General features: G+C 34.3%; 5 protein-coding genes across 8 annotated transcripts; all 5 read left to right on the top strand.

Annotated features, from left to right (window-relative positions):
* Positions 1 to 127: 127 nt before the first annotated feature.
* Positions 128 to 7,548, top strand: DNAlig4 (DNA ligase 4). Of its 2 annotated transcripts, XM_077429115.1 has the most exons (13): positions 128 to 212; positions 2,912 to 3,077; positions 3,151 to 3,466; positions 3,791 to 3,966; positions 4,642 to 5,014; positions 5,083 to 5,278; positions 5,357 to 5,483; positions 5,559 to 5,682; positions 5,755 to 5,948; positions 6,021 to 6,158; positions 6,235 to 6,499; positions 6,571 to 6,857; positions 6,942 to 7,548. In XM_077429115.1, exons 2-13 carry the CDS (start codon positions 2,913 to 2,915, stop codon positions 7,329 to 7,331), a joined length of 2,751 nt encoding a protein of 916 aa, XP_077285241.1. In that variant the 5' UTR covers positions 128 to 212; position 2,912; the 3' UTR covers positions 7,332 to 7,548. The 2 variants fall into 2 exon arrangements, with proteins under 2 accessions (XP_077285241.1, XP_077285243.1); XM_077429117.1 differs by lacking the exon at positions 4,642 to 5,014 and having other exon boundaries at positions 5,229 to 5,278.
* On the top strand, positions 132 to 2,881 carry LOC143910585 (general transcription factor 3C polypeptide 3). The gene has a single exon (XM_077429118.1). The coding sequence runs from the start codon at positions 259 to 261 to the stop codon at positions 2,737 to 2,739; it is 2,481 nt and encodes an 826-aa protein (XP_077285244.1). The 5' UTR covers positions 132 to 258; the 3' UTR covers positions 2,740 to 2,881.
* Positions 7,549 to 8,406: 858 nt separating the features above from the next.
* Positions 8,407 to 10,016, top strand: LOC143910195 (putative enoyl-CoA hydratase). 2 transcript variants are annotated; one of them, XM_077428568.1, is made up of 6 exons: positions 8,407 to 8,542; positions 8,791 to 9,020; positions 9,103 to 9,253; positions 9,334 to 9,483; positions 9,584 to 9,763; positions 9,849 to 10,016. In XM_077428568.1, the coding sequence occupies exons 1-6, from the start codon at positions 8,449 to 8,451 to the stop codon at positions 9,938 to 9,940; spliced, it is 897 nt and encodes a 298-aa protein (XP_077284694.1). In that variant the 5' UTR covers positions 8,407 to 8,448; the 3' UTR covers positions 9,941 to 10,016. The 2 variants fall into 2 exon arrangements, with proteins under 2 accessions (XP_077284694.1, XP_077284693.1); XM_077428567.1 differs by having other exon boundaries at positions 8,419 to 8,542; positions 9,079 to 9,253; positions 9,849 to 10,006.
* Positions 10,017 to 11,408: 1,392 nt separating this feature from the next.
* Positions 11,409 to 13,493, top strand: wal (electron transfer flavoprotein subunit alpha wal). 2 transcript variants are annotated; one of them, XM_077430238.1, is made up of 7 exons: positions 11,409 to 11,586; positions 11,959 to 12,102; positions 12,176 to 12,440; positions 12,525 to 12,740; positions 12,824 to 12,975; positions 13,047 to 13,157; positions 13,230 to 13,493. In XM_077430238.1, exons 1-7 carry the CDS (start codon positions 11,518 to 11,520, stop codon positions 13,293 to 13,295), a joined length of 1,023 nt encoding a protein of 340 aa, XP_077286364.1. In that variant the 5' UTR covers positions 11,409 to 11,517; the 3' UTR covers positions 13,296 to 13,493. The 2 variants fall into 2 exon arrangements, with proteins under 2 accessions (XP_077286364.1, XP_077286363.1); XM_077430237.1 differs by having other exon boundaries at positions 11,426 to 11,586; positions 11,959 to 12,106; positions 12,180 to 12,440.
* Positions 13,494 to 19,487: 5,994 nt separating this feature from the next.
* LOC143910768 (fork head domain-containing protein FD4-like) lies at positions 19,488 to 20,225 on the top strand. Its single transcript, XM_077429363.1, has one exon. The coding sequence runs from the start codon at positions 19,488 to 19,490 to the stop codon at positions 20,223 to 20,225; it is 738 nt and encodes a 245-aa protein (XP_077285489.1).
* The last annotated feature ends 2,097 nt before the right edge of the window (positions 20,226 to 22,322 follow it).

Here is a 22,322-nt window from a genome sequence, read left to right as displayed (position 1 = left end):
TAACGACAACTCAAGTCCCAGATATTCCGTATTCACGATTGTCGTGTACGCGATCGCAACGTGCGAAATAATCAGTTTATACTATTACTGCTAATGTTTACTTTTATACTAAATTTATGTTGGATGCACTGTTTGATAGTTTGACGTTTATCGGTACGTCAAATAAACGTCTTCGAGTCCGCACGTGGGCTTTTTTAATTATTATTAATTATGTAAGTACGTGTGTTGTCGTTAGAATTTTTCCTTCGACAACATAAGATGGATTCGTTCAACTCAAAGTATACCAGTGACATAGAAAGAATGGCGGTTGAGAAACATCTCGCCAACAAATTCCTCAACGGGGAGCTAACATTCGCCGAATACTCGGAAAAGTGGTTCGGCCCCGTTTTAGCGGAAGACGAAGACCAAGCGGACGTTGGTAATGAATACGAAGAGGTCCACGAAGTGGAGGAACCCCCCGATGAGAGTGACGGTATAGCGGAGAGTGAGAATGTAAACGAAGAGTCAAGTCGTAATTTGGGTGAAGGAAGCCGACGTATAAAGCGAAGACAAAGAAGTCATCTTCCTCCAGCGCTCGCCGGTCTCATGGGTGAAGCTAATTTGAGATATGCTCGTGGAGATCATGGCACAGCTGAGAAAATTTGCTACGAGATCATAAGACAGACTCCCACTGCTTACGAGCCGTTCCAAACTCTAGCTCAAATATACGAGAGTGACGCGGAAAAGTCTTTGGAGTTCTCACTGATAGCTGCCCATCTCAATCCAGATTCCAAAGAGTGGATTCGGTTAGCCATGATCCTTAGAGAAAAGGGAGATGTGAAACAAGAACTCAACTGTCTTACGAGAGCCATTCAAGTTGACCCTAAAAATATCGCTAACCATATGAGAAGATTGGAGAGGTTGCAGTATTTAGAGGAATTCAATTTGACCCCTCCAAATTATATTTCTATCATGACTTGTCGTACGTCTCTAATGAACTCGTATCCCGATAGTGAAGGTCCAACAGTCGTGCAAATGGCGAAATCGATTGCTAGAGACTATCATGCTCTTAATAAAATTCATTTAGCTTCCAACATTATGCAAAGGGCTTATAAAAGATTTTCAGACTTGTTTACATACGAAGATTTGAATTTATATTTAGAACTTTTAATTGCTCAAAAGCAGTATAACACTTCTTTGGAAGTTCTCGTTGCCAAAGGTGATGTTGAAATAGTTGCTGATCTTCAAACACTGTCCGAGGATGGATGTACACAAGAAGTTATGAATATAATATCTTGCAATATGCCTTCATCTCTTCCAATCGATCTTAGAACAAAGTTAATAATATGTTTAATTCATTTAAAAGCGTTTCATCTTATCAATACGTTTGTCTCTATGATAATAGAAAAAGAAGATATCGAAACGAACGGAGATGTATTTTTAGATATTGAAGAAGCATTAACAAGTGAGAATCAGCATTCAGAAGCATTAAAATTACTGAGTATATTGGTGAAGAGTAAAAATTTCAGCCTGCCTGCTGTTTGGCTTAAATATGCTGAATGTCTAGCACTACTCGACCGAGACGATGAAGCTATTGAAGCATACCAGACAGTCGTAATGTTGGCACCTCAACATATGAATGCACGTATTAAGCTATCAGCTCTCTTAAAACGCAGTAACAGAATCGACGAAGCTTACCTAGCTTTGATGCACGACGAGAATAGCGATATTTTAGATACTGGAATACTATACGAAAGATGTGTCATTCTTAAAAATAGTGGAAAGAAATACGAATACTTAAACGCTGGTCATCTACTGCTAAGTAGGCATTTTCATGTGATTAGACACCGAAGTGAAGTAGCATCATTGTTAATAAAAGACACAAACGATGTGCTCAGAGCAATGCGTGAGGCTCGGGCAGATATTGTCGTGGAGACACACTCATTCGAAAATACTTGCGATAAACTCACTATAGAGGTTGAGTGGGAAATGCTGATGGATATTTTAACAATTGCATATGAATTGAAAGAATACACGACTTTACAACGCATCTCTTTTTTGGCTCTTGCTAGTAAACGATTCTCCCCATTCAGGAGGAAATTAGAATTCATTTCTTTGTTGGCTAGTTTTTACAACTCTGACTCTTATCACGCATTTTCTTTGTTAAAAAACTTCATCATTACGATGTCTGATAAGGTTGGTATATGGAATCTTTTGAATCTTATACTTCAGAGGGGTGAGGATCCACGCTCTTATAAATTTTTAAATAGATTTTTGCAAAAAAAAGAATTTTATGACCCTCACATTAATATTTTGTTTGGCAACTATTTCCTCAAATCGGGCACTTATCGATTTGCTATCAAAATATACCTGGATTGTTATAAATTTCAACCGACTGCTTTAAACACTCTGCTATGTGGCATAACAATGATTCAATTTGCATCGCAAAAATCGGCTATCAATAGAAATACTCTGATCGCTCAAGCGACTGCCTTTTTTAAAACATACGAGAATTTGCGAGGAGAGTTTGCTCGTCATGAGATCTATTATAATATAGGAAGAGCTTATCACCAACATAGCTTGTTTAATTTGGCGTGCGAATATTATAAACGAGCTCTTGAAGAAACAAACGAGTTGATGGAGAGCGATCCAGAGATTTTTAACTTACAAAAAGAAATTGCCTTCAATTTACATTTAATTTACCGAATTAACTGTCCGGAACTTGCCAGAATGTATTTAATGAAATATATTGTTTTATAAATATGAGGCTTTCATTTCATCACAATACACGTCACTACAGTGCTCATTCATTTATTTATGAACAAATAAATTCATCTAGAAATTTAGTTTTAATGAATACTTTTCCTACAGACAATGTTTCATAACTTACATTAAAATACTTACTGATTAAACTTTATGTTTTCATCTGAAGCATGAATAATCCTGAAATACCATCCGATGATGTTGGGGCAAAAATCACTTTCCTTAACTTTTGCAATATTTGTGAAAAGATTAAGAATGCCAAAGGGAAGCAGAAAGGTGACATTCTTACGAAATATCTTAATGATTGCAGAAGTTTAAATAATAATAGTGATAACGTTAGTATTTACAATTGAATATTATGTATTTAGTAAAAAAAATTGTATTATTTAAAAATTAAATACGTTGTAGCATGCCGATCTGCATTCTATTATTCGGCTATTACTGCCCCAATGTGAACGAGAACGAGGTCCGTACGGCATCAAAGAAACGACATTCGCGAAAATGTATATAAGGATTTTAAATTTACCCCAGCAGGGTCGTGACGCACAGAAATTATTAAATTACAAAGCTCCTTCATCATCGATGGCTACATCGGCTGATTTTGCCGATGTGGCGTACTGGGTTCTCAAATCTCGTGGCCGCTCAAACAATGAAGATATTTCACTTTTAGACGTTAATAAACGACTCGACAATATGGCCTCTTATCACAACAACAACCAACCCAGTGAGTAAAATGAAATAATTTAACATCGAATATTTTATAGCATATCATCATAGAAGTAGAATGCATAGAATGGTCATTGTTAACAAAGTATCGTCTTAAAAGCGAGCCATCGAAGAGAGAGACGGAAAGTCGGAAGAGATACAAGAGAGAGAGAGAGACGAAGTTTAGTAAACAATGAGCAAACGATAAACAAACTCTGCCGCGCAGAGTTTTTGTAGCAACATTTTTGGAGGCTGAGAGCGATTCTATGCATTCTACTTCTATGCATATCATACTAAAATTGTGAAACAACGATTTGTAAAATCATGAATCAAAAATTTTTAGGAGCTGTTGATGATGAATTGACTAAACTTATTGCTAGTTTATCTGCTCTGCAACAAAAATGGCTAATAAGAATAATATTGAAAGATTTGAAACTTGGTATCGGAATGGTGAAAATATTGTTGTGCTTCCATGTTGATGCGCCAGATTTGCATGACTCTTCGAATAGTCTGTCTAAGGTATTTGTTTTTAAAATCTCTTTAAAAATATATAGACGCCGTTTAACCCTTTGAATGCTGACCAACGCCCATAGGCGTTTTGCTGACAAGTTCATGGGCCTGCAAAACGCCGATAGGCGTTGTATATTGAGCATGTAAAAAGTAAACAAGAATACTATTTGCTAAGCCTTTAAAGGTAGCATTGAAAAAAAATGTATTGAACATGGGTCGTGTAATCCGTGTCATTCATTTTTCAATATTTATAAAGACTCGTTTACACCGGAATTTCTGAATTCATAACCATATCAGAATTACCCGATGGAAATCCCCAACTGCTGAGTATTTTACATTGTAGTTTGGAATTTAGATTGGGAGCATTACATTTTAACAACAATAAAGAAGATGGAACTAGTTTTGGAAAAATACATTCATTAATAGACTTCTTTTGTCTATTTTATATTGTTGCAAGATTTATTAGAGTCTAAACACGTTTACAAAACTCGAAATCATCAGCGGTATATACATATAGGGTAGTGATCTAGAGTTTGTTTGGCTACAATTTTTATACCTGCTTCCTATTGGATTTCTAAATAATTCTAACAGAAGAGACGTCAGCACTCAAAGGGTTAAGAAAAACATGTCTAATTGTATATAATTTCCAAAATATGCGATTTTTTCCTTTGTATCAAATTGAAGGTGTGCACTACGCTGCGAAATCCAGATACACGATTGAATGAAATCGAAATAGATATATTTTCTCCATATAGGCCGATGTTATCAGAACGTTTGGATATTACTAAAATTAAATCTGTAATGAAAAGAGAAGACACATATTTTTTAGAAATGAAATTTGATGGCGAACGGTTTCAAATACATATGAAAGATGGAAATTTTAAGTATTTTTCGCGAAATGCTTTCGAATATACATCTTGCTATGGTGAAACTTACGATCGAGAAGGCATGCTTACTAAATACTTAAAAAACTGCTTGGATTCGTCTGTTCATAGTTTTATTATCGACGGGGAAATGATGGGATGGCACAAGGCAAAGAAAAAATTCAGTTCTAAAGGTTTATTAACATTTAATAAATACAAAATCAAACTTTATATACATATTTTAATATCTTACTTTAAACAGGCATAAATTTTGATGTCAAGAAGATAACAGACAACAGCTCATATCGGCCATGCTTTTGCGCTTTTGATATTCTGTTGTACAATAATATAATTTTGACCAATAAGCCATTGTTTGAAAGATTAGAATATTTGGATATTTTGTTTAAGGAAGAAGAAGGTATAATAATGCACAGCAAGAGGGTCCAGACACAAGATAGGTAAAATATCACGTAGTTTCCGAAATGACATATTTATACAGATATTCTCACATGACTTTACATATACATATTTAATAGTGATCAAGTTCTTCAAGCATTGAATGAAGCTATTGATAATCAAGAAGAAGGAGTAGTTCTCAAAAATATAATATCACCATATAAACCCAATAGTAGAAAAGCTGGCTGGTTCAAAATAAAACCTGAAGTATTTTTTTTAATCATTGCATGTTATGTAAAATCATATTTATATTTAATTACCTTAAATGATTTTCACTTTTAGTATACTGATGGTGTTATGAATGAGTTAGATTTTTTGATAATTGGAGGTTACTTCGTTGAAAATAAACGATATGGAGAAATTGGCAGCGTGTTATTGGGTGTTGCAGATTCTTCAAAAAATGCTGGTTCGAATTTCATGTGAAATAAAATATATTACGTGATTTAAGACTAGCAGTTGTAGTTTATTTGTATTTTAGATGGTGAACCAAACATTTTTCATTCGGCGGGAAGAGTAAAATTGACATTAGTCAGGGAAGAATTTGAAGAACTTTGCACTAAATTACAACCACACTGGAATACTGTCAGTAAAGACACCAATCCGAAATCAGTGTGTTGGTCCAAAGATAAGCCAGATGTTTGGATTGAACCTAACAAGTCTTTCATACTTCAAGTATTGTCTTATTTTATTTTCATTCTTATGCTTTTAAATGCTAAATTTTAATATTTTGTTCAAATATGTTAGGTTAAAGCATCAGAATTAGTAAAAACAAATGCTTTCAAAACGGAATATACTGTACGTTTTCCTAGAGTCGAAAAAATTAGATATGATAAGCCATGGTATGACTGTCTGACTCTCGGGGAATTCTCTACTCTTACAGAGGTTCTTATAATTTCTTTGTATATACAATGTATTTAAAATAAGTTAATGGAGAATAATTTATTTTCACTATTTTTAGTCTTCTCATGGAGTTGAAAAATTGACTGCACGTAACATTGACCATAATGATATAGAAAAATCTAGTGATATTTCACCGAGAAAAAAAGCAAAGTTGATAAATATTGGGGCTCAATTTCAACCTGCCTTTGTCGGTAACGTCACAGAAAAATCTAGTTTATTCTCTGGAAAAGAATTTTGTATAATCACCGGAAATAAAGATATAACAAAATCAGACCTTGAAATAAAAGTCGTAGAAAATGGAGGACAAATTGTGCAAAATCCAGGTTATATTAAGTTAAGATCTGCAAATAAAATAATTTTTGAGTTGTATTAAATTACCTTTTATTTTATATAGGTAAAAATACATTTTGTATAATTGCTGGAGACAAAAATGTTCGTATGACAAATGCTATTAAATCTGGTCAGCATAATGTCGCAAATGTTGAATGGTTTTTAAAATCTTTGAATGAAGAGTATATCTCTTCTGGAGAACTTTTAAAATGGACACCCAAAGATTTGATTGGTATGTCATTGGAAATCGCTAATGAGTTTGCCCTTAAATATGATAAATATGGTGATGGTTTTACAACGCCTGCAACAATAGAGTCTTTAAAATATTCTATGCAGAAGATCAAAGAAACTGTAAGCTCTGTCAATTATCTTTTTTAAAGTTTTTTATACATATATGATAAATATTTTTTTGATGTTTTATCTAATTTATTTTAGTCAACAACAGTGAATCTGATGCCAGTTGAGATATTGCATTTAGATAAGTTAGTTTTTAATGGTGCTAGCCCATATTCTTTTTTGAGAATGTGCAATATATATTTTATTGAATCACAAATTGATTATGTATTAAATGAAAAAATGCATTTGAGTATTTTAAAGATCGAGGTAGAATTATATGGCGGGACATACTGCAACAGTATAGATGCGGATACAACTCACATAGTAATATCTTCTGTACCAGATTCTGAGAGTATTGCTAACGTAAAAAAATGTATACAAAAAAATATGTGTAAACCTCTGATGGTGACCCTTGATTGGATTTCCAAATGTATTGATCAAAAGATGATTGTTCCAACGGAAGATTATGAATTGAATTTAATAAACTGATTTTTTTGTTATACACCACATTAAAAATGTATTTGTATAATTTAACGCACAATAATGAAATGAAAATGCATTTTTCCGTAGGAAATCAATGTGAATTGGAATACCAATTTATTTATTTTTGTTTTAATAAATATTGAACGTTTAACCCAACTTCTATTATTATACAGTTAACTTTTGAAGTATTGTACACTAACAATAAAAATTGAACATTGGGGACATATCTTTATTTGTCTGTGAAGTTCTTTGGAGTGTCAGAAGCTATTTTTCGATATCATATCATTTACAAGATCTTTAAGAGAGCTGTACATCCGAAACCTTAATTTTGTTGCCGTTCCTTTCTTCGATATAAATATTGAGTGAATGTGACAATATATATATATATATATATATATATTGAGTGAATGTGACAGTTGCGCTTCGACCAGATAAAACGTATTTTAAATCGACAAAATCGAGGTTTCGTATTATCCTATTTTCTCCTAAAAAAATTTCATCATCGGTATGAAAAAGATATTTTCTGTGCAACTATGTGCGTATTTTTTTTTTAAATCGACCGTTAAACAAGCACGCTGGACTCTTTTCGTGGGTGTAAAAAAGAGGCGATTTTATAGATGTTTGGCGGTTCCTAGCTCCAATAAAAAATAACTAATCAAAAAAATAAAACGATAGATGCATCCCAATGGTGGATATCCATAGCATATTAAAAAAATAATTTCTCTAGTGCCATAATTTAGGAAGGGAGAAGTGTAATACGTTTGTATGGATAAGGCGTTGGTGTCCAGCCCTCTTAATCTCACCAATTAATTAATTATTACAGTTTAACTTTTCAAGTTACAATAAATTGGGTAAACGGGTTATTTCGCACATTGCGATCGCGCATACAATAACCATTGTCACGAAAATATGGAATGTCTAGCACTCGAGTTCACGTTAGTATGATAGTTCGCGTGGATGAAATTTGTCAGTTTATTAAAAATAAATGCTTACTTGAAAAATAAGTAACGTATTTGCGTAAAAATTCAATTTAACTTTATCCTATAAAATTTACGTATAAGGACGATTTTCAATCGCTTTGAATCATAAAACTTTAACTGACAGCTCGATATTTGACAGCCGCATGATCATATTCAAAATGTGGAGTCGAACGAAATTAATATTTGAGAGATTTACAGCACTGTCAAGGCAGTTCTCTTCTGAAAATGCATCATCTAGTAAGATGACTTTTTTTCTTAAATTTAAAAATGTATATTCATCTTGGAATTACAAATATGAAAATATAACCTAAAATTTTGTATTTTCTGCTGCACACAATAAGTAATATAATAATATTATTCCAAATAACCAATATCATATCGTATAAAAATGTTTATATGATATGGGAAATTAATCTCGTTGTAATTATTCCAATTAAAACTATTTTCGTTTGCACATTTTTATTTATTTACAAATATTATTTTAGGTGTACTTGTAGATCAATCTAACAGAGTTACCACTATTGGTATAAATAGACCATCTAAAAGAAACTGCCTAAATACTAGTATAATCGAACAATTGAAACTTGCATTTGAAGAATTTGACAAATCAGATTCGAGTGTTGCAGTATTATATGGAGAGGGGGGAAATTTTTGTTCAGGCTTTGATATTGATGAACTCATAGAAGATGGACCAGAATCATTAGAAAACTCAATTGTAGGTTGATTTTGAATAGATAAAATTTTTGTACATACCTATATTATAATTATATAAGAGTATGTATTCTATTAAATTTCAGAATTATTGGAAAATTAATCCTTTGTGTAAAAAACCTGTAATATGTGCTATGGATGGATACTCTGTAGGTGAGGGTTTTGAATTGGCGTTAGCGTGTGATCTCAGAGTGATTGAAGATACGGCACAGATGGGTTTTTTTGGCAGACGTTTCGGTATAAATATTTTAATATGCATTTTCACCCAATTATGTATATTAAATACATTTGAAATGTTGTAACATTACTGTTAAAAGGCGCACCATTAGTACTGGGAAGTGCTAAAAGATTATCATTACTTGTTGGACAATCACGAGCTTTAGATTTAATTATGACGGGACGTGCACTCAGCGGGGTTGTTGCTCACACATGGGGACTAGCAGCTAGGTCGGTTGCTACTGGTACAGGTGATTGAACGTTTTCATTTAATTTTTATATAATAGTGCATTATATTATACATATGTATGTATGTATGTACATTACACATCGATTTATAATTTGTTTTAGCATTGGGCCAATCTTTAAATTTAGCATACTCAATTTCAAAATATTCTAAATCAGCTATTGAGTATGATTGTAAAATTTTTAAATGTAGCCATTCTGATCAATACGATGAAAGAAATTTTGCAGATCTTAAGACTACGGTGTTAAATGATATGATGGAAAATTTACCCAAATTTAAACAAGGTTAAATCGTAACTTTATATACTCAACATATGTATTTGTTTATAGTATTATTCATAAGCTAACTTTCCAAAATACAATTTTACAGGAATTGGAAAACATGGTTCAACTAAAAACTTATATATAAAACCTAAGAAGAGCTGGGAAAACGATTTCATAGAACATCGAGAAAAAGCATAACGCCTGATTAAAATTGATATGTACATATTATAATAGTCGTAACAAAATATAAAAATTAAAGTCATTAAAAAAATTCATTAAGTATTTATTTAAACATTAACTGTCATTAACCATATTATTATATTCAAAAAGTATCATTTTGGCTATTTTTTCGCCTTTTTATTTATATGTGGGATCGTCAATGTTTTAAAGTAATGAAACTTTACACTCATTCATTGTTCATTTGGGTTTGAAGCTAAGACTAAGCTATAGCCGTATACATATATGAACGGCATTCACCGATCTTAATGGTTCGGTGATTATTCCGCAAAAAGCGATCTCACGCAAGTCACTAAAATCTCGATCGCGGAACATCTGGCACCCACAAACTCCTTCAATCTTTGCGATTTGTAAAGATTGAAGGAGATCGCTTTTTGCGGTATAGGCGTGAAGGTGCGATCTTTGTTGAAGGGGTCACCAGTTATAGGACAGGTGATAGGTTTCGACTGGTTCCCGGCCTATGGAAACTCGGTTGAGTTTTAAAGAGTACTTTATTGTATGTAGAGTCAATACAAATGTTTAGTACAGTGTAATCGCAGCGAAGAAGGCTAGTTGGTTGTCTTCGATGGAAGGTCTGACTGAACTGCTTATTGAATCCGTTCCGGGGGTTTATATATTGCAGTCGAAAGCACGACCGTGTGAAAATGTCATTGCCTGAAGGTCGCGATGTAGCTGCATCTTGGGCTCGCTCATGGTCCCTGGTCGAGTTCCCAGGAATTCAAGGGTGTAATGGGGTAAAGATCCGGAAGTAGTTAATTGCAGCTGTAGTTCGATGGGGGAATATATGGTTTCCTCGAACTGGGTGCATTCTCGGGCTCCAGATGAATTAACGCATGTCCAAAGGGTCTTTACAGCTATGTTTTGGGTCAACTTTTAGAGGTCGTCGTGTGGCTGCATTTTATGTTTGCTCACGTTTTCCGGATGGTTTCACGCAATTTCCGTTTCTTTCTGGGAAGGGTCGTGTGCTTAGGCTCACACATCTGGGCGTGTAACTGTAAAATTGGAGATACAATGAATCTTTACAATTATTGCTGTACTGCATTCCTACAGCGGAATAGTCCGTTTACCATCTTAATTTATCGTGACAACGGGACAAAACAATCCCCATGTGCGCTCGTCCTAAGAGTCCTGTGATATTGTTGAGTCATGGAATCCCTGCGACATTGTGTACCCTTGATGGTGAACCTGTTCATCAAAACTGTTATTTTTCTGTCAATTGATAAATTATTTTAGTTCAATTGATAAACAACTATGGCGTTTCCTCCAATGTTTTTTGGTCAAACAAAGCCTAGATTGGGATATTTTAATTGAGTGACAAAAATAAGTGACTCTTCAGAAATAATATAAATGTTGTTGTTAAATTGAAAGTACTAGTTATAATTTTTAACTAGAAAATATATTCCTCAAAGAGAACCAAGCAGTACATAATAATGTTAAAGTAATGCTAGTAATAGCGAGTGTTTTGGCCATTACTGTCAGTCTTGTACAAAGGTGCTCACGTCAGTTGTTAACTGTCATTAAGTTGTGCTGCCGCCCTCATGATGACTATGAGGTATTCTCTGTTGCGAGGGCTCCACCAACAGCGGCTATGCCCCCTGCGCCCCCAGGTTGTACACAAATATATTTAATATACTAATTTTTACTCTCCATCAATTACATACGATAGCTGTATTCCCATTCCAGATAAGGTTGTATTGTTACGTAAACGGTCGTTCTTATTTATTGCTATTATATTATTTTTTTAGGAATTGGCGTTTACGTAACCGCGTAACCGTTGTTAGCACAATAACTCGCAGTTATACATCTTATTAGATAATGATCTCAATTGTTGGGTTCAAAGTTCACTTTAACCTAAAGATTGGAACTAGTTTTTTTCACGTGGTGAACAACATGTATATTTATGTTCTAAGGAATTATATACAATATGTTTCGAATGTTTTGACGTATTATTTATTAATATTATCATATTCCAATCACAGGGTTTGCGTAATCAGAGCACATTAATTGTAGCTGAACACAATGGTGAGCAACTGTCAGCTTCAACGAGGAATGCTATAACTGCTGCTAAAAGTCTACCTGCTGGTGAAGTGACTGCTCTTGTGGCTGGTCCGAAATGCGGCCCAGTTAGTAATTGATCTTGTGTTAGATAGACATTAATTAATTTTGTTTATTGATATAAGTTCATTTATACTTCAGATAGCCGAACAGTTGTCCAAGGTAGCTGGTCTTAACAGAATCCTTGTGGCTGAAAGTGATGCTTTTAAAGGATTTACAGCTGAGGCTTTGACGCCCCTAATTTTAGCTTCACAGAAGCAGTTTAACTTCACGCACATATTGGCAGGCGCAAGTGCATTTGGTAAAGCTGTTTTGCCACGAGTCGCCGCTAAACTTGACGTTTCACCTGTGTCAGACATTATTGGCATCAAAGATGCCAATACATTTGTACGTACTATATATGCAGGTGATGTGGTTGAATTCTAATTTTGAAAAAAATATATTAACTCAATGCAAATCATATAAAAATATCTTTTTTATATGTACATAGGTAATGCTATTATGACATTAGAGTCTAAAGATGCGATCAAGGTTATTACAATAAGAGGTACATCCTTCGAGGCTGCTGCATTAGAAGGAGGCTCAGCATCAATTGAACAAGCTCCTCAAGGTGACTATAAAACAGACCTCACTGAATGGATCTCTCAAGAACTGTCCAAATCTGATAGGCCGGAATTGACTGGTGCTAAAAACATTGTATCTGGAGGTTAATATTATGTGTTATTTTTTTTTACGTTTTCTTTACTAATCAATATTAATATTATAATAAATCTGTATTTAATATGTTAGGCAGAGGTTTGAAATCTGGTGATAATTTCAAACTGTTGTACGATCTTGCCGATAAGTTGAATGCTGCTGTGGGAGCATCAAGAGCAGCAGTAGATGCTGGCTTTGTGGCAAATGATCTTCAAATTGGACAAACTGGAAAAATTGTTGCTCCTGTAAGTATTGAAGGTTTGAATTAAAAATGATTGCTTTAAAAAGAAATATACATTAATTATTTTTGTATCAGGAATTGTACATTGCTGTGGGTATAAGTGGGGCAATTCAACATTTGGCTGGCATGAAGGATTCTAAGACCATTGTGGCCATCAATAAAGATCCTGAGGCACCCATTTTCCAGGTTAATTCTGTTGTAAAATGAATAAAAAAAAAAGATTATGTCACTTATTTCAATTTAAATATATCGTTTTAGGTTGCTGATTATGGATTAGTCGCTGACCTTTTCAAAGCCGTACCTGAACTTACAGGGAAATTATAAAAAATTACATATATAATGAAATTCATTAAATGAATTAAAATTAACTATAACTGGAATCATTGTGTTCATATTTCTAATAGTGTCTTTTTCTCATGGGAACCTACCTCTTATTCTTCCGTTTCAATATTGAAAATCAGCCAGAAGTGTATTTTTATATGTCTTTTTTCAACTACACAATTATAAATTATGTTGGTAAATAGTTGTTGTTTTATTTGACCCATACCCAATGTATTTTATTAATTTTAAGAAATTAGTAATATATGAATTGATGAAATCTATTGATGTTTTACATTGCTAGAAATGTTATTTCATCGATAACAATTTAGGCTTCCACTAAATTATTTTCTCCAAAATATCGATTTTCATCGAAACCTCCAAAAATATCGATTTTTATTAATCGACAAGCTTTGTGTAAATGTCAAATTCTTATTTGTCAAAATATTTTAACTTGAAATTATAAACATAGATATGTACATGTGTAGCTCTTTGTGACCTAACGTAATTTTGTAACAGCCCTAGGTTTCATGAACTCCATGGGACTACACCCCTTGCGCCCCCGTGGGGGTGAATCCATTGAATCGAAAAAAATAAATCGAATCATTTGTTCGATGACGGCTGCGCCCCATGAGGCTGCACCCCCTTCGGGGCACCATGCGGCTGAGCCCCATAATGCTGCGTCCCTTTCGGGGCCTCATGCGGCTGCACCCCCTTCGGGGCCCCATGGGGCTTCGCCCACTTCGGGGCCCCATGGGGCTGCGCCCCCCTGCGCCCTCTGTGGCGCCCCTGGCGGGGCCCCATAAGACTGCACCCCCGCGGGGGTGAATCCATTGAATCGAAAAAAATCAAATCGGCGCCTATGAATCGAAAAAAAAATAAATTGAATCACGTGTTCGATGACGTCACCGATCTACGGACGACGAATGAACCAAGGATACATACATACAAAGTCTATTTCCAAATTATATATTAGATATACATTTTTATTCGTCGCAAGTCACTATTACATGAAAATTCATTCAATTTTCAAGATTTTTGACAAAAATTATATAAATTTTTAGATTAAATAACGGGTTCCGGAAACTTTTGATTTTTAACAACGGGTTTCCGGAAACCCATGGAAACCATTAGGGTGACACCACTGGGTGAGACATGGGCGGATCCAGAAAGTGGTTAAGGAGGGTGCCATTTTGAAATTGAACATAAAAAAAAATTAAAACTTATGTGATGTAACATTACGATATAAATAATAGTAGATATGATACTTACATTATAGTAATTTTTTTAAAGAAAACTATTATGGTGTAAAACCCCATTCAGGAAATATGAAAAATTTACAATATATATGAAATTAAATTAGTCCCAAGTGGGAAGGGGGCCAGGCACCCATGGCACCCCCCTTGGATCCGCCTATGGGGTGAGACGTATGACAAGGGTAGTGAATATAGTAGATATAGTGAAGATATAAGACAAAATTGGGGAGTCACCACCATTGGCGTCACTAGGAATTTTGGGCCCGTAAGCAAAAAATCATCAAGCCCCCCCCCCTCGATGATTTTTTAAATCGAAATATCAAATTTTTGATTTCGCACCCCAGTATTAATATAAATATAATTATTGTTAATATGCAGGTACATAATATAATTTTCTTAATTTAACTCTTCTTTCAAACCTTACTGTTTGCAAAATCATGAATTAATTGTTTGAGGTCCATTTTGGCTACTTCTTTGTGCTTAATTGTAAGCATAGATAGTTCATTGAGTCTGGTTTGACCGATCGAATTTGTTTTGTAATCTTTAATTATTTTTAATTTATTGAATGTTCTTTCTACACTAGCCACAGGTACAGGAGTTAAAAATAACATAAATGTGGTATATATGTATGTATGTACTTCTGAAACATTATTCTCCAAACAACTGTACTTGGTAATAAATAATTCTGAAAATTGCCTAATAGTTATTGTTTCAGAAAGATCTTTCTCTATTAATAAAAGGACATGTGTAAATTGAGACTCGAATTGATCTGAGAAAACTTCTGAATATTTTTCTCTGAGATTCAAACAATAGTTTTAAGTGCAGGTGAAGTAGTGAAAACCGAAATAGTTTTTCACTGCCTGTATTCTCGCAAAATTTGTCTTAATTTGTCTTAATTTCTCCATATCGTTTATTTTCAACGAAGTAACCTCCAATTATCAAAAAATCTAACTCATTCATAACACCATCAGTATACTAAAAGTGAAAATCATTTAAGGTAAGTAAATATAAATATGATTTTACATAACATGCAATGATTAAAAAAAATACTTTTTTATAATACAGGTTTTATTTTGAACCAGCCAGCTTTTCTACTATTGGGTTTATATGGTGATATTATATTTTTGAGAACTACTCCTTCTTCTTGATTATCAATAGCTTCATTCAATGCTTGAAGAACTTGATCACTATTAAATATGTATATGTAAAGTCATGTGAGAATATCTGAATAAATATGTCATTTCGGAAACTACGTGATATTTTACCTATCTTGTGTCTGGACCCTCTTGCTGTGCATTATTATACCTTCTTCTTCCTTAAACAAAATATCCAAATATTCTAATCTTTCAAACAATGGCTTATTGGTCAAAATTATATTGTTGTACAACAGAATATCAAAAGCGCAAAAGCATGGCCGATATGAGCTGTTGTCTGCTATCTTCTTGACATCAAAATTTAGGCCTGTTTAAAGTAACATATTAAAATATGTATATAAAGTTTGATTTTGTATTTATTAAATGTTAATGTACCTTTAGAACTGAATTTTTTCTTTGCCTTGTGCCATCCCATCATTTCACCGTCAATAATAAAACTATGAACAGACGAATCCAAGCAGTTTTTTAAGTATTTAGTAAGCATGCCTTCTCGATCGTAAGTTTCACCATAGCAAGATGTATATTCGAAAGCATTTCGCGAAAAATACTTAAAATTTCCATCTTTCATATGTATTTGAAACCGTTCGCCATCAAATTTCATTTCTAAAAAATATGTGTCTTCTCTTTTCATTACAGATTTAATTTTAGTAATATCCAAACGTTCTGATAACATCGGCCTATATGGAGAAAATATATCTATTTCGATTTCATTCAATCGTGTATCTGGATTTCGCAGCGTAGTGCACACCTTCAATTTGATACAAAGGAAAAAATCGCATATTTTGGAAATTATATACAATTAGACATGTTTTTCTTAACCCTTTGAGTGCTGACGTCTCTTCTGTTAGAATTATTTAGAAATCCAATAGGAAGCAGGTATAAAAATTGTAGCCAAACAAACTCTAGATCACTACCCTATATGTATATACCGCTGATGATTTCGAGTTTTGTAAACGTGTTTAGACTCTAATAAATCTTGCAACAATATAAAATAGACAAAAGAAGTCTATTAATGAATGTATTTTTCCAAAACTAGTTCCATCTTCTTTATTGTTGTTAAAATGTAATGCTCCCAATCTAAATTCCAAACTACAATGTAAAATACTCAGCAGTTGGGGATTTCCATCGGGTAATTCTGATATGGTTATGAATTCAGAAATTCCGGTGTAAACGAGTCTTTATAAATATTGAAAAATGAATGACACGGATTACACGACCCATGTTCAATACATTTTTTTTCAATGCTACCTTTAAAGGCTTAGCAAATAGTATTCTTGTTTACTTTTTACATGCTCAATATACAACGCCTATCGGCGTTTTGCAGGCCCATGAACTTGTCAGCAAAACGCCTATGGGCGTTGGTCAGCATTCAAAGGGTTAAACGGCGTCTATATATTTTTAAAGAGATTTTAAAAACAAATACCTTAGACAGACTATTCGAAGAGTCATGCAAATCTGGCGCATCAACATGGAAGCACAACAATATTTTCACCATTCCGATACCAAGTTTCAAATCTTTCAATATTATTCTTATTAGCCATTTTTGTTGCAGAGCGGATAAACTAGCAATAAGTTTAGTCAATTCATCATCAACAGCTCCTAAAAATTTTTGATTCATGATTTTACAAATCGTTGTCTCACAATTTTAGTATGATATGCATATAAGAAGAATACATAGAATCGTATCGTATGCATAGAATCGCATAGAATCGGAATATTTCCGTACACTGCCCAACCGTCCGAAATTATATGTGAACCAGGCAGTATATGTCTGAGTATTTCATCGGGTAAAAGTCGAGTTAATTCAGGGCACGGCAATACTATTGGCATCGCGAAGAGTAGCCAATCACAGGATGGACCGGTTCGACCGAGCCTCGCTTCCGAGCCTAGGGGTCCGCCCTGTCGAGAATTCTCACTTTTGCCGGAAAATCATCATCATTTACAACAACCATGCAGAATTCGCTTCTGGATGAAAGCCTCTCCACACGCTTCAATTCGTCTCTGTTTTGCGCAACTCTCATCCATCCCCCCGCACACATTTTTTTCTAATTTAGTCCACCCAACTTACTTGCAGTGGTGACCAGTGTTGTAACTACTATGTAGGGGGTAAGCAATGCTTACGGGCCCACGGAGATAGGGGGCCATAAATCGACAAAATAACTGTTCAAATTAAGACAAATTTTGCGAGAATGCAGGTAGTTAAATACTATTTCTGTTTTCACTACTTCACCTGCACTTAAAACTATTGTTTGAATCTCAGAGAAAAATATTCAGAAGTTTTCTCAGATCAATTCAAGTCTCAATTTACACATGTACTTTTATTAATAGAGAAAGATCTTTCTGAAACAATAAATTATTTATTACCAAGTACAGTTGTTTGGAGAGTAATGTTTCAGAAGTATATACCACATTTATGTTACTTTTTACTCTTCCGGTACCTGTGGCAGCTGTCGCATCAAGTGGAATATTTCCGTACACTGCCCAACCTTCCGAAATTACATGTGAACCAGGCAGTATATGTCTGAGTATTTCATCAGGTAAAAGTCGAGTTAATTCAGGGCACGGCAATACTATTGGCATCGCGAAGAGTAGCCAATCACAGGATGGAGCGGGTCAACCGAGCCTCCCTTCCGACCTAGCGGTCTCCGCCCTGTCGAGGGTTTTCACTTTTACCGATTTTCCATCCAAAAATTTAAATTGTGCAAGTTTTATGAAATATGATTTTAACTAACAGTTTAAAAACTAACCAATAGACACTTTATGAGGGTGGGTACGCATTAAAATACAATGAGTAAACAGACAATAGCTTTGCATCCTTGGACCCAAACTGCCTAACGAACTATAGGGTAGGTATGAAAACATTTCTATAGGCATATTTTAAAAGTTTCTAGTAATAAAACTCATTTATTATACAAAACTGCTGTCATAAATAATACAAGAAATGTAAAACTCATCATTTAGTTCGATTTGGTAATTATGATAGTTTGAAATAATTGAATTTAGTGACTATATTCGAAAAATTCTATCCCAATTCAACATCATGTTATTATGGTCACAATTGGAGACGAACAGATAGTCCCAAAATAACTGAGTATAATATTTAGTTTTTATCTAAAAAAAAAAATTGCCTATTTTTGGATAAAATTAAGTCACCAATTTGATATTCGACATAAATTAATAATATGAACAACTAAAATTAAAAAAAAAAAATTTCCATCCCAGAGTAGACTAGTGGTGAAGAGAAATTCCAATAAGAGTGCAAAGTGTTAAATATCAACGAATTCAATAGACTCATGTATCAATTTAAAAAATTTCGGATTGAAACTAATTCGAAACACTGCCTGATATAAAATTGATTGCCTATCGCACAAAATCTCGTTTCCCATATACAATAAATATAAATAAAATAGTTCCGACAGTGCAATTTGATCGAAATCATTCGCTTATAGAAATTTTAACCGACGTTATCTGGTTCGATCGTAAATTGATACGTTCAGCAGATTTATGTACACTCGTTGTGCATATGTTGTTTGTTTTGTGATTTGTCGACAGGCTGTGGAATGTGCATCGACACGCCTAGCCCCTCCCACCGACCAATCGCGACGCGAGCTTTCCAAGTCGCGCATTCTGATTGGCGGACGGGAGATACGAAGGCGGGGCTCTGTGTAAGCTCTGGTAGCGTATTCGCCAGGTCTACGGACAGTTCCAGTGGAACGTTCTCTGGTGGAAGTCGTGTTCGTTGGCTTCGTTCGTGCATCGAGTTTTGAGTGCGCGCTTCCGGCGGTAGTATGCCGCGTCCGCCGCGGGAATCTTATGGCGAACAGAAACCGCCCTATTCCTACATCTCCCTGACGGCGATGGCCATCTGGAGCTCTCCTGACAAGATGCTGCCCCTCTCGGACATATACCGCTTCATCACCGATCGCTTTCCCTACTATCGCCGCAACACACAGCGCTGGCAGAACTCGTTGCGGCACAACCTCTCCTTCAACGACTGTTTCGTCAAAGTACCGAGACGACCAGATCGGCCTGGAAAAGGCGCTTATTGGACACTTCACCCCCAAGCGTTCGACATGTTCGAGAACGGCTCTCTGTTACGGCGACGCAAACGGTTCAAACTGCGCAAATCGGACAAAGATGTCCTCAACGAGGAACTAGCCGCTCTAGCTAATCTGAACAGATTCTTCTTGGCTGGGGGCACGACGATTCCAGAGGAGCCGCCGTCTCCTCCAGCTCCTCCACCGCCTCCACCGGCTCTTCCTTCGTTCACGGAATTGGCGCCCGACAGACCGAAGCGATCGTTCACCATAGAAAGCCTCATATCACCAGACAGACCGGCGCCTCCTCCGGCTCGGATAGAACCTCCTGCTTGGCGTCCTCCTTGTTGGGAGCCCTGTGCAACTTTACCGCCACCTTGTAGTGCTTTAGAGTTCCAGTACAGAGCGGGTCTCTTGGCTGCTGCGTCTCTGCGTGCTCCTTTAACGCCCCTGTACCGCTTGGGACCGGCGCCTTTGAGGATCATCTGATCTGTAAATACCCGCATGTAAATATGTACGATAGAAGTAAATAATTAAAATATTTATTCGTGTCTGTGAAGAAGACTTTTCTCAAATAGTTCCTATATGTATGCGGCGCAACCAGTATTAAGAGCGGAAGTACTTATATCGTGTTTGATCGATCGTCTTGTGTGTGCATGTAAGTTAAAACGTGAGTGAATGAGAGGTGGCGCGTGTAGGCGCAATTTTTATGGCAGTAAATTATTCAACAATTGCTTACTCTTTTTATAAACTGAATTAATCGAAACTCCGTGTAAAATTTCGTAAAAGCCGTATCAACGTTTTTTTTTAAATGTAAATCAGTCAAACGTAAATATTTATTTTCTTCAAAAGACCGTATCCGTAATTAATTTAAATTCTGATGAAAGCGATTGCGTGAAATCACATTGTTTATTCAGTTAGAATGATGTCAAAATTAATTTGTAAAATATAATGTATATTCTTAAGCCAATTTACATGATTATTTTACAATCGAAAAGTTATTTATTTTAATTTGTCGGGACTGTTGAATTGATACGGTGATTTTATGAAATAATTTATTCTCCATTTGACTGTGTATATGTATACAAATTTAATATTACCCGTTAAATTATATTCAGCATTGATATATTTGTCATATGTAAATTAATATACGGTACAGTAATAAAATGTCCGAAAAACCTGTATTGTTACGACATTACTGATGAAGATAAAAACATAAATGATTAATTTTAAAATTATAGATATCTTTGTAATCGATAATCTCAAAAAAAATTAAATGTACTTAAAAATATACACATCTACATGCATAGATATGTATGTAGTTATACTTACTCATAATTGCCAATGTATGGTATTCGCATTTTTAAAGTTTAGCATTGTAGTGTATGACTACCATATAATAATAATATGATTAAAATATTTAACCAATTAGTGTCAGCGTTGTTATGTGCCAATATGTTTATAAATTATGCATAAATAAGCATGTTTTTTTTTAAATATATCAAGTCTTATTCACTTTTCTATACTTATTTGTAATAAGAAGGAATTTTTCTTTGTTGGATATTATTGATATTTTATTCAATTTATATAATAAATCGATTTGAATGTATATTCCTTACATAACATTTTATTACGACCGCATTGAATTGTAGCACTTGGTTGCATTCCTAAAGAGTAGTATAAGAATCGGTATTATTAAAATTGTAAGCAAAAATTTTGTATGAAAGTAGAAGCATTGAACGCGATTGTACCTAATCCATAAAAATAAATTACACCTCTTTTATTGGAGTTCTCATAAATTTATTTTAAATCTGAGAAAAAAACACAATGTACATATGTATGTATGTACGTAGGGGTTCATTAAATACAATTTATTTGAAATACAATAAAAAAGGTGAAGTTTACATTATCTGTGTGATTTAAAAATATTAATTATAAAAATAGTAACAATTGAAGTGCTTTTATTTTGCATTACAATTTTCGACTGAGAATAGAATTACACAATGTTTCCCAAATTGTTTTCATCGATTCTGTTAAAATAGGGAAACATTTAAGAAGCTCTCGTAAATTAGTACGCTTATTGTTTAATCGATAAAATAACTAGTAAAGTGCAAAATTGTAAATATACATTAATATTGAATATTTAAAATGTTAACGTTTTGAACGCTCACTGTGCAATTAATTTTATTTTCTTATATTATTTTGAAATGTTGTGAACAATTTATTCACTGTTAAATCAGCACTCTTGTTTAAAACTTTCGTGGTTTTTTTTTACGTTTTGTTCTACATATACATATATTATAGAAAAAAAAAAACAAAATTTTTGCTACGCGTAGGTGCCTAAATATGTTTAGTAAGATTTCCTACGCTATTGATTTTCCTGTAAAATATGCTTTGCCCTTATTAGAAACTTTATCTGACAAGTTTATCTACTATTTACTGAGGTAGTGTGTTGTGAGTATATCGCGATAGCTTACCAAATAGTAAAACAGTAATTTACTGTACATATTTTCTCTACCAAATAATAGCAAATTAAAATACACACGCAAATATTTTAACTACAATGCCAACTTCGTGATGATCTGA

Source organism: Arctopsyche grandis, chromosome 4 (assembly GCF_051622035.1).
Source record: "Arctopsyche grandis isolate Sample6627 chromosome 4, ASM5162203v2, whole genome shotgun sequence".
Lineage (NCBI taxonomy): Eukaryota > Metazoa > Arthropoda > Insecta > Trichoptera > Hydropsychidae > Arctopsyche > Arctopsyche grandis.
This window is presented reverse-complemented; position numbering and strand designations above follow the sequence as displayed.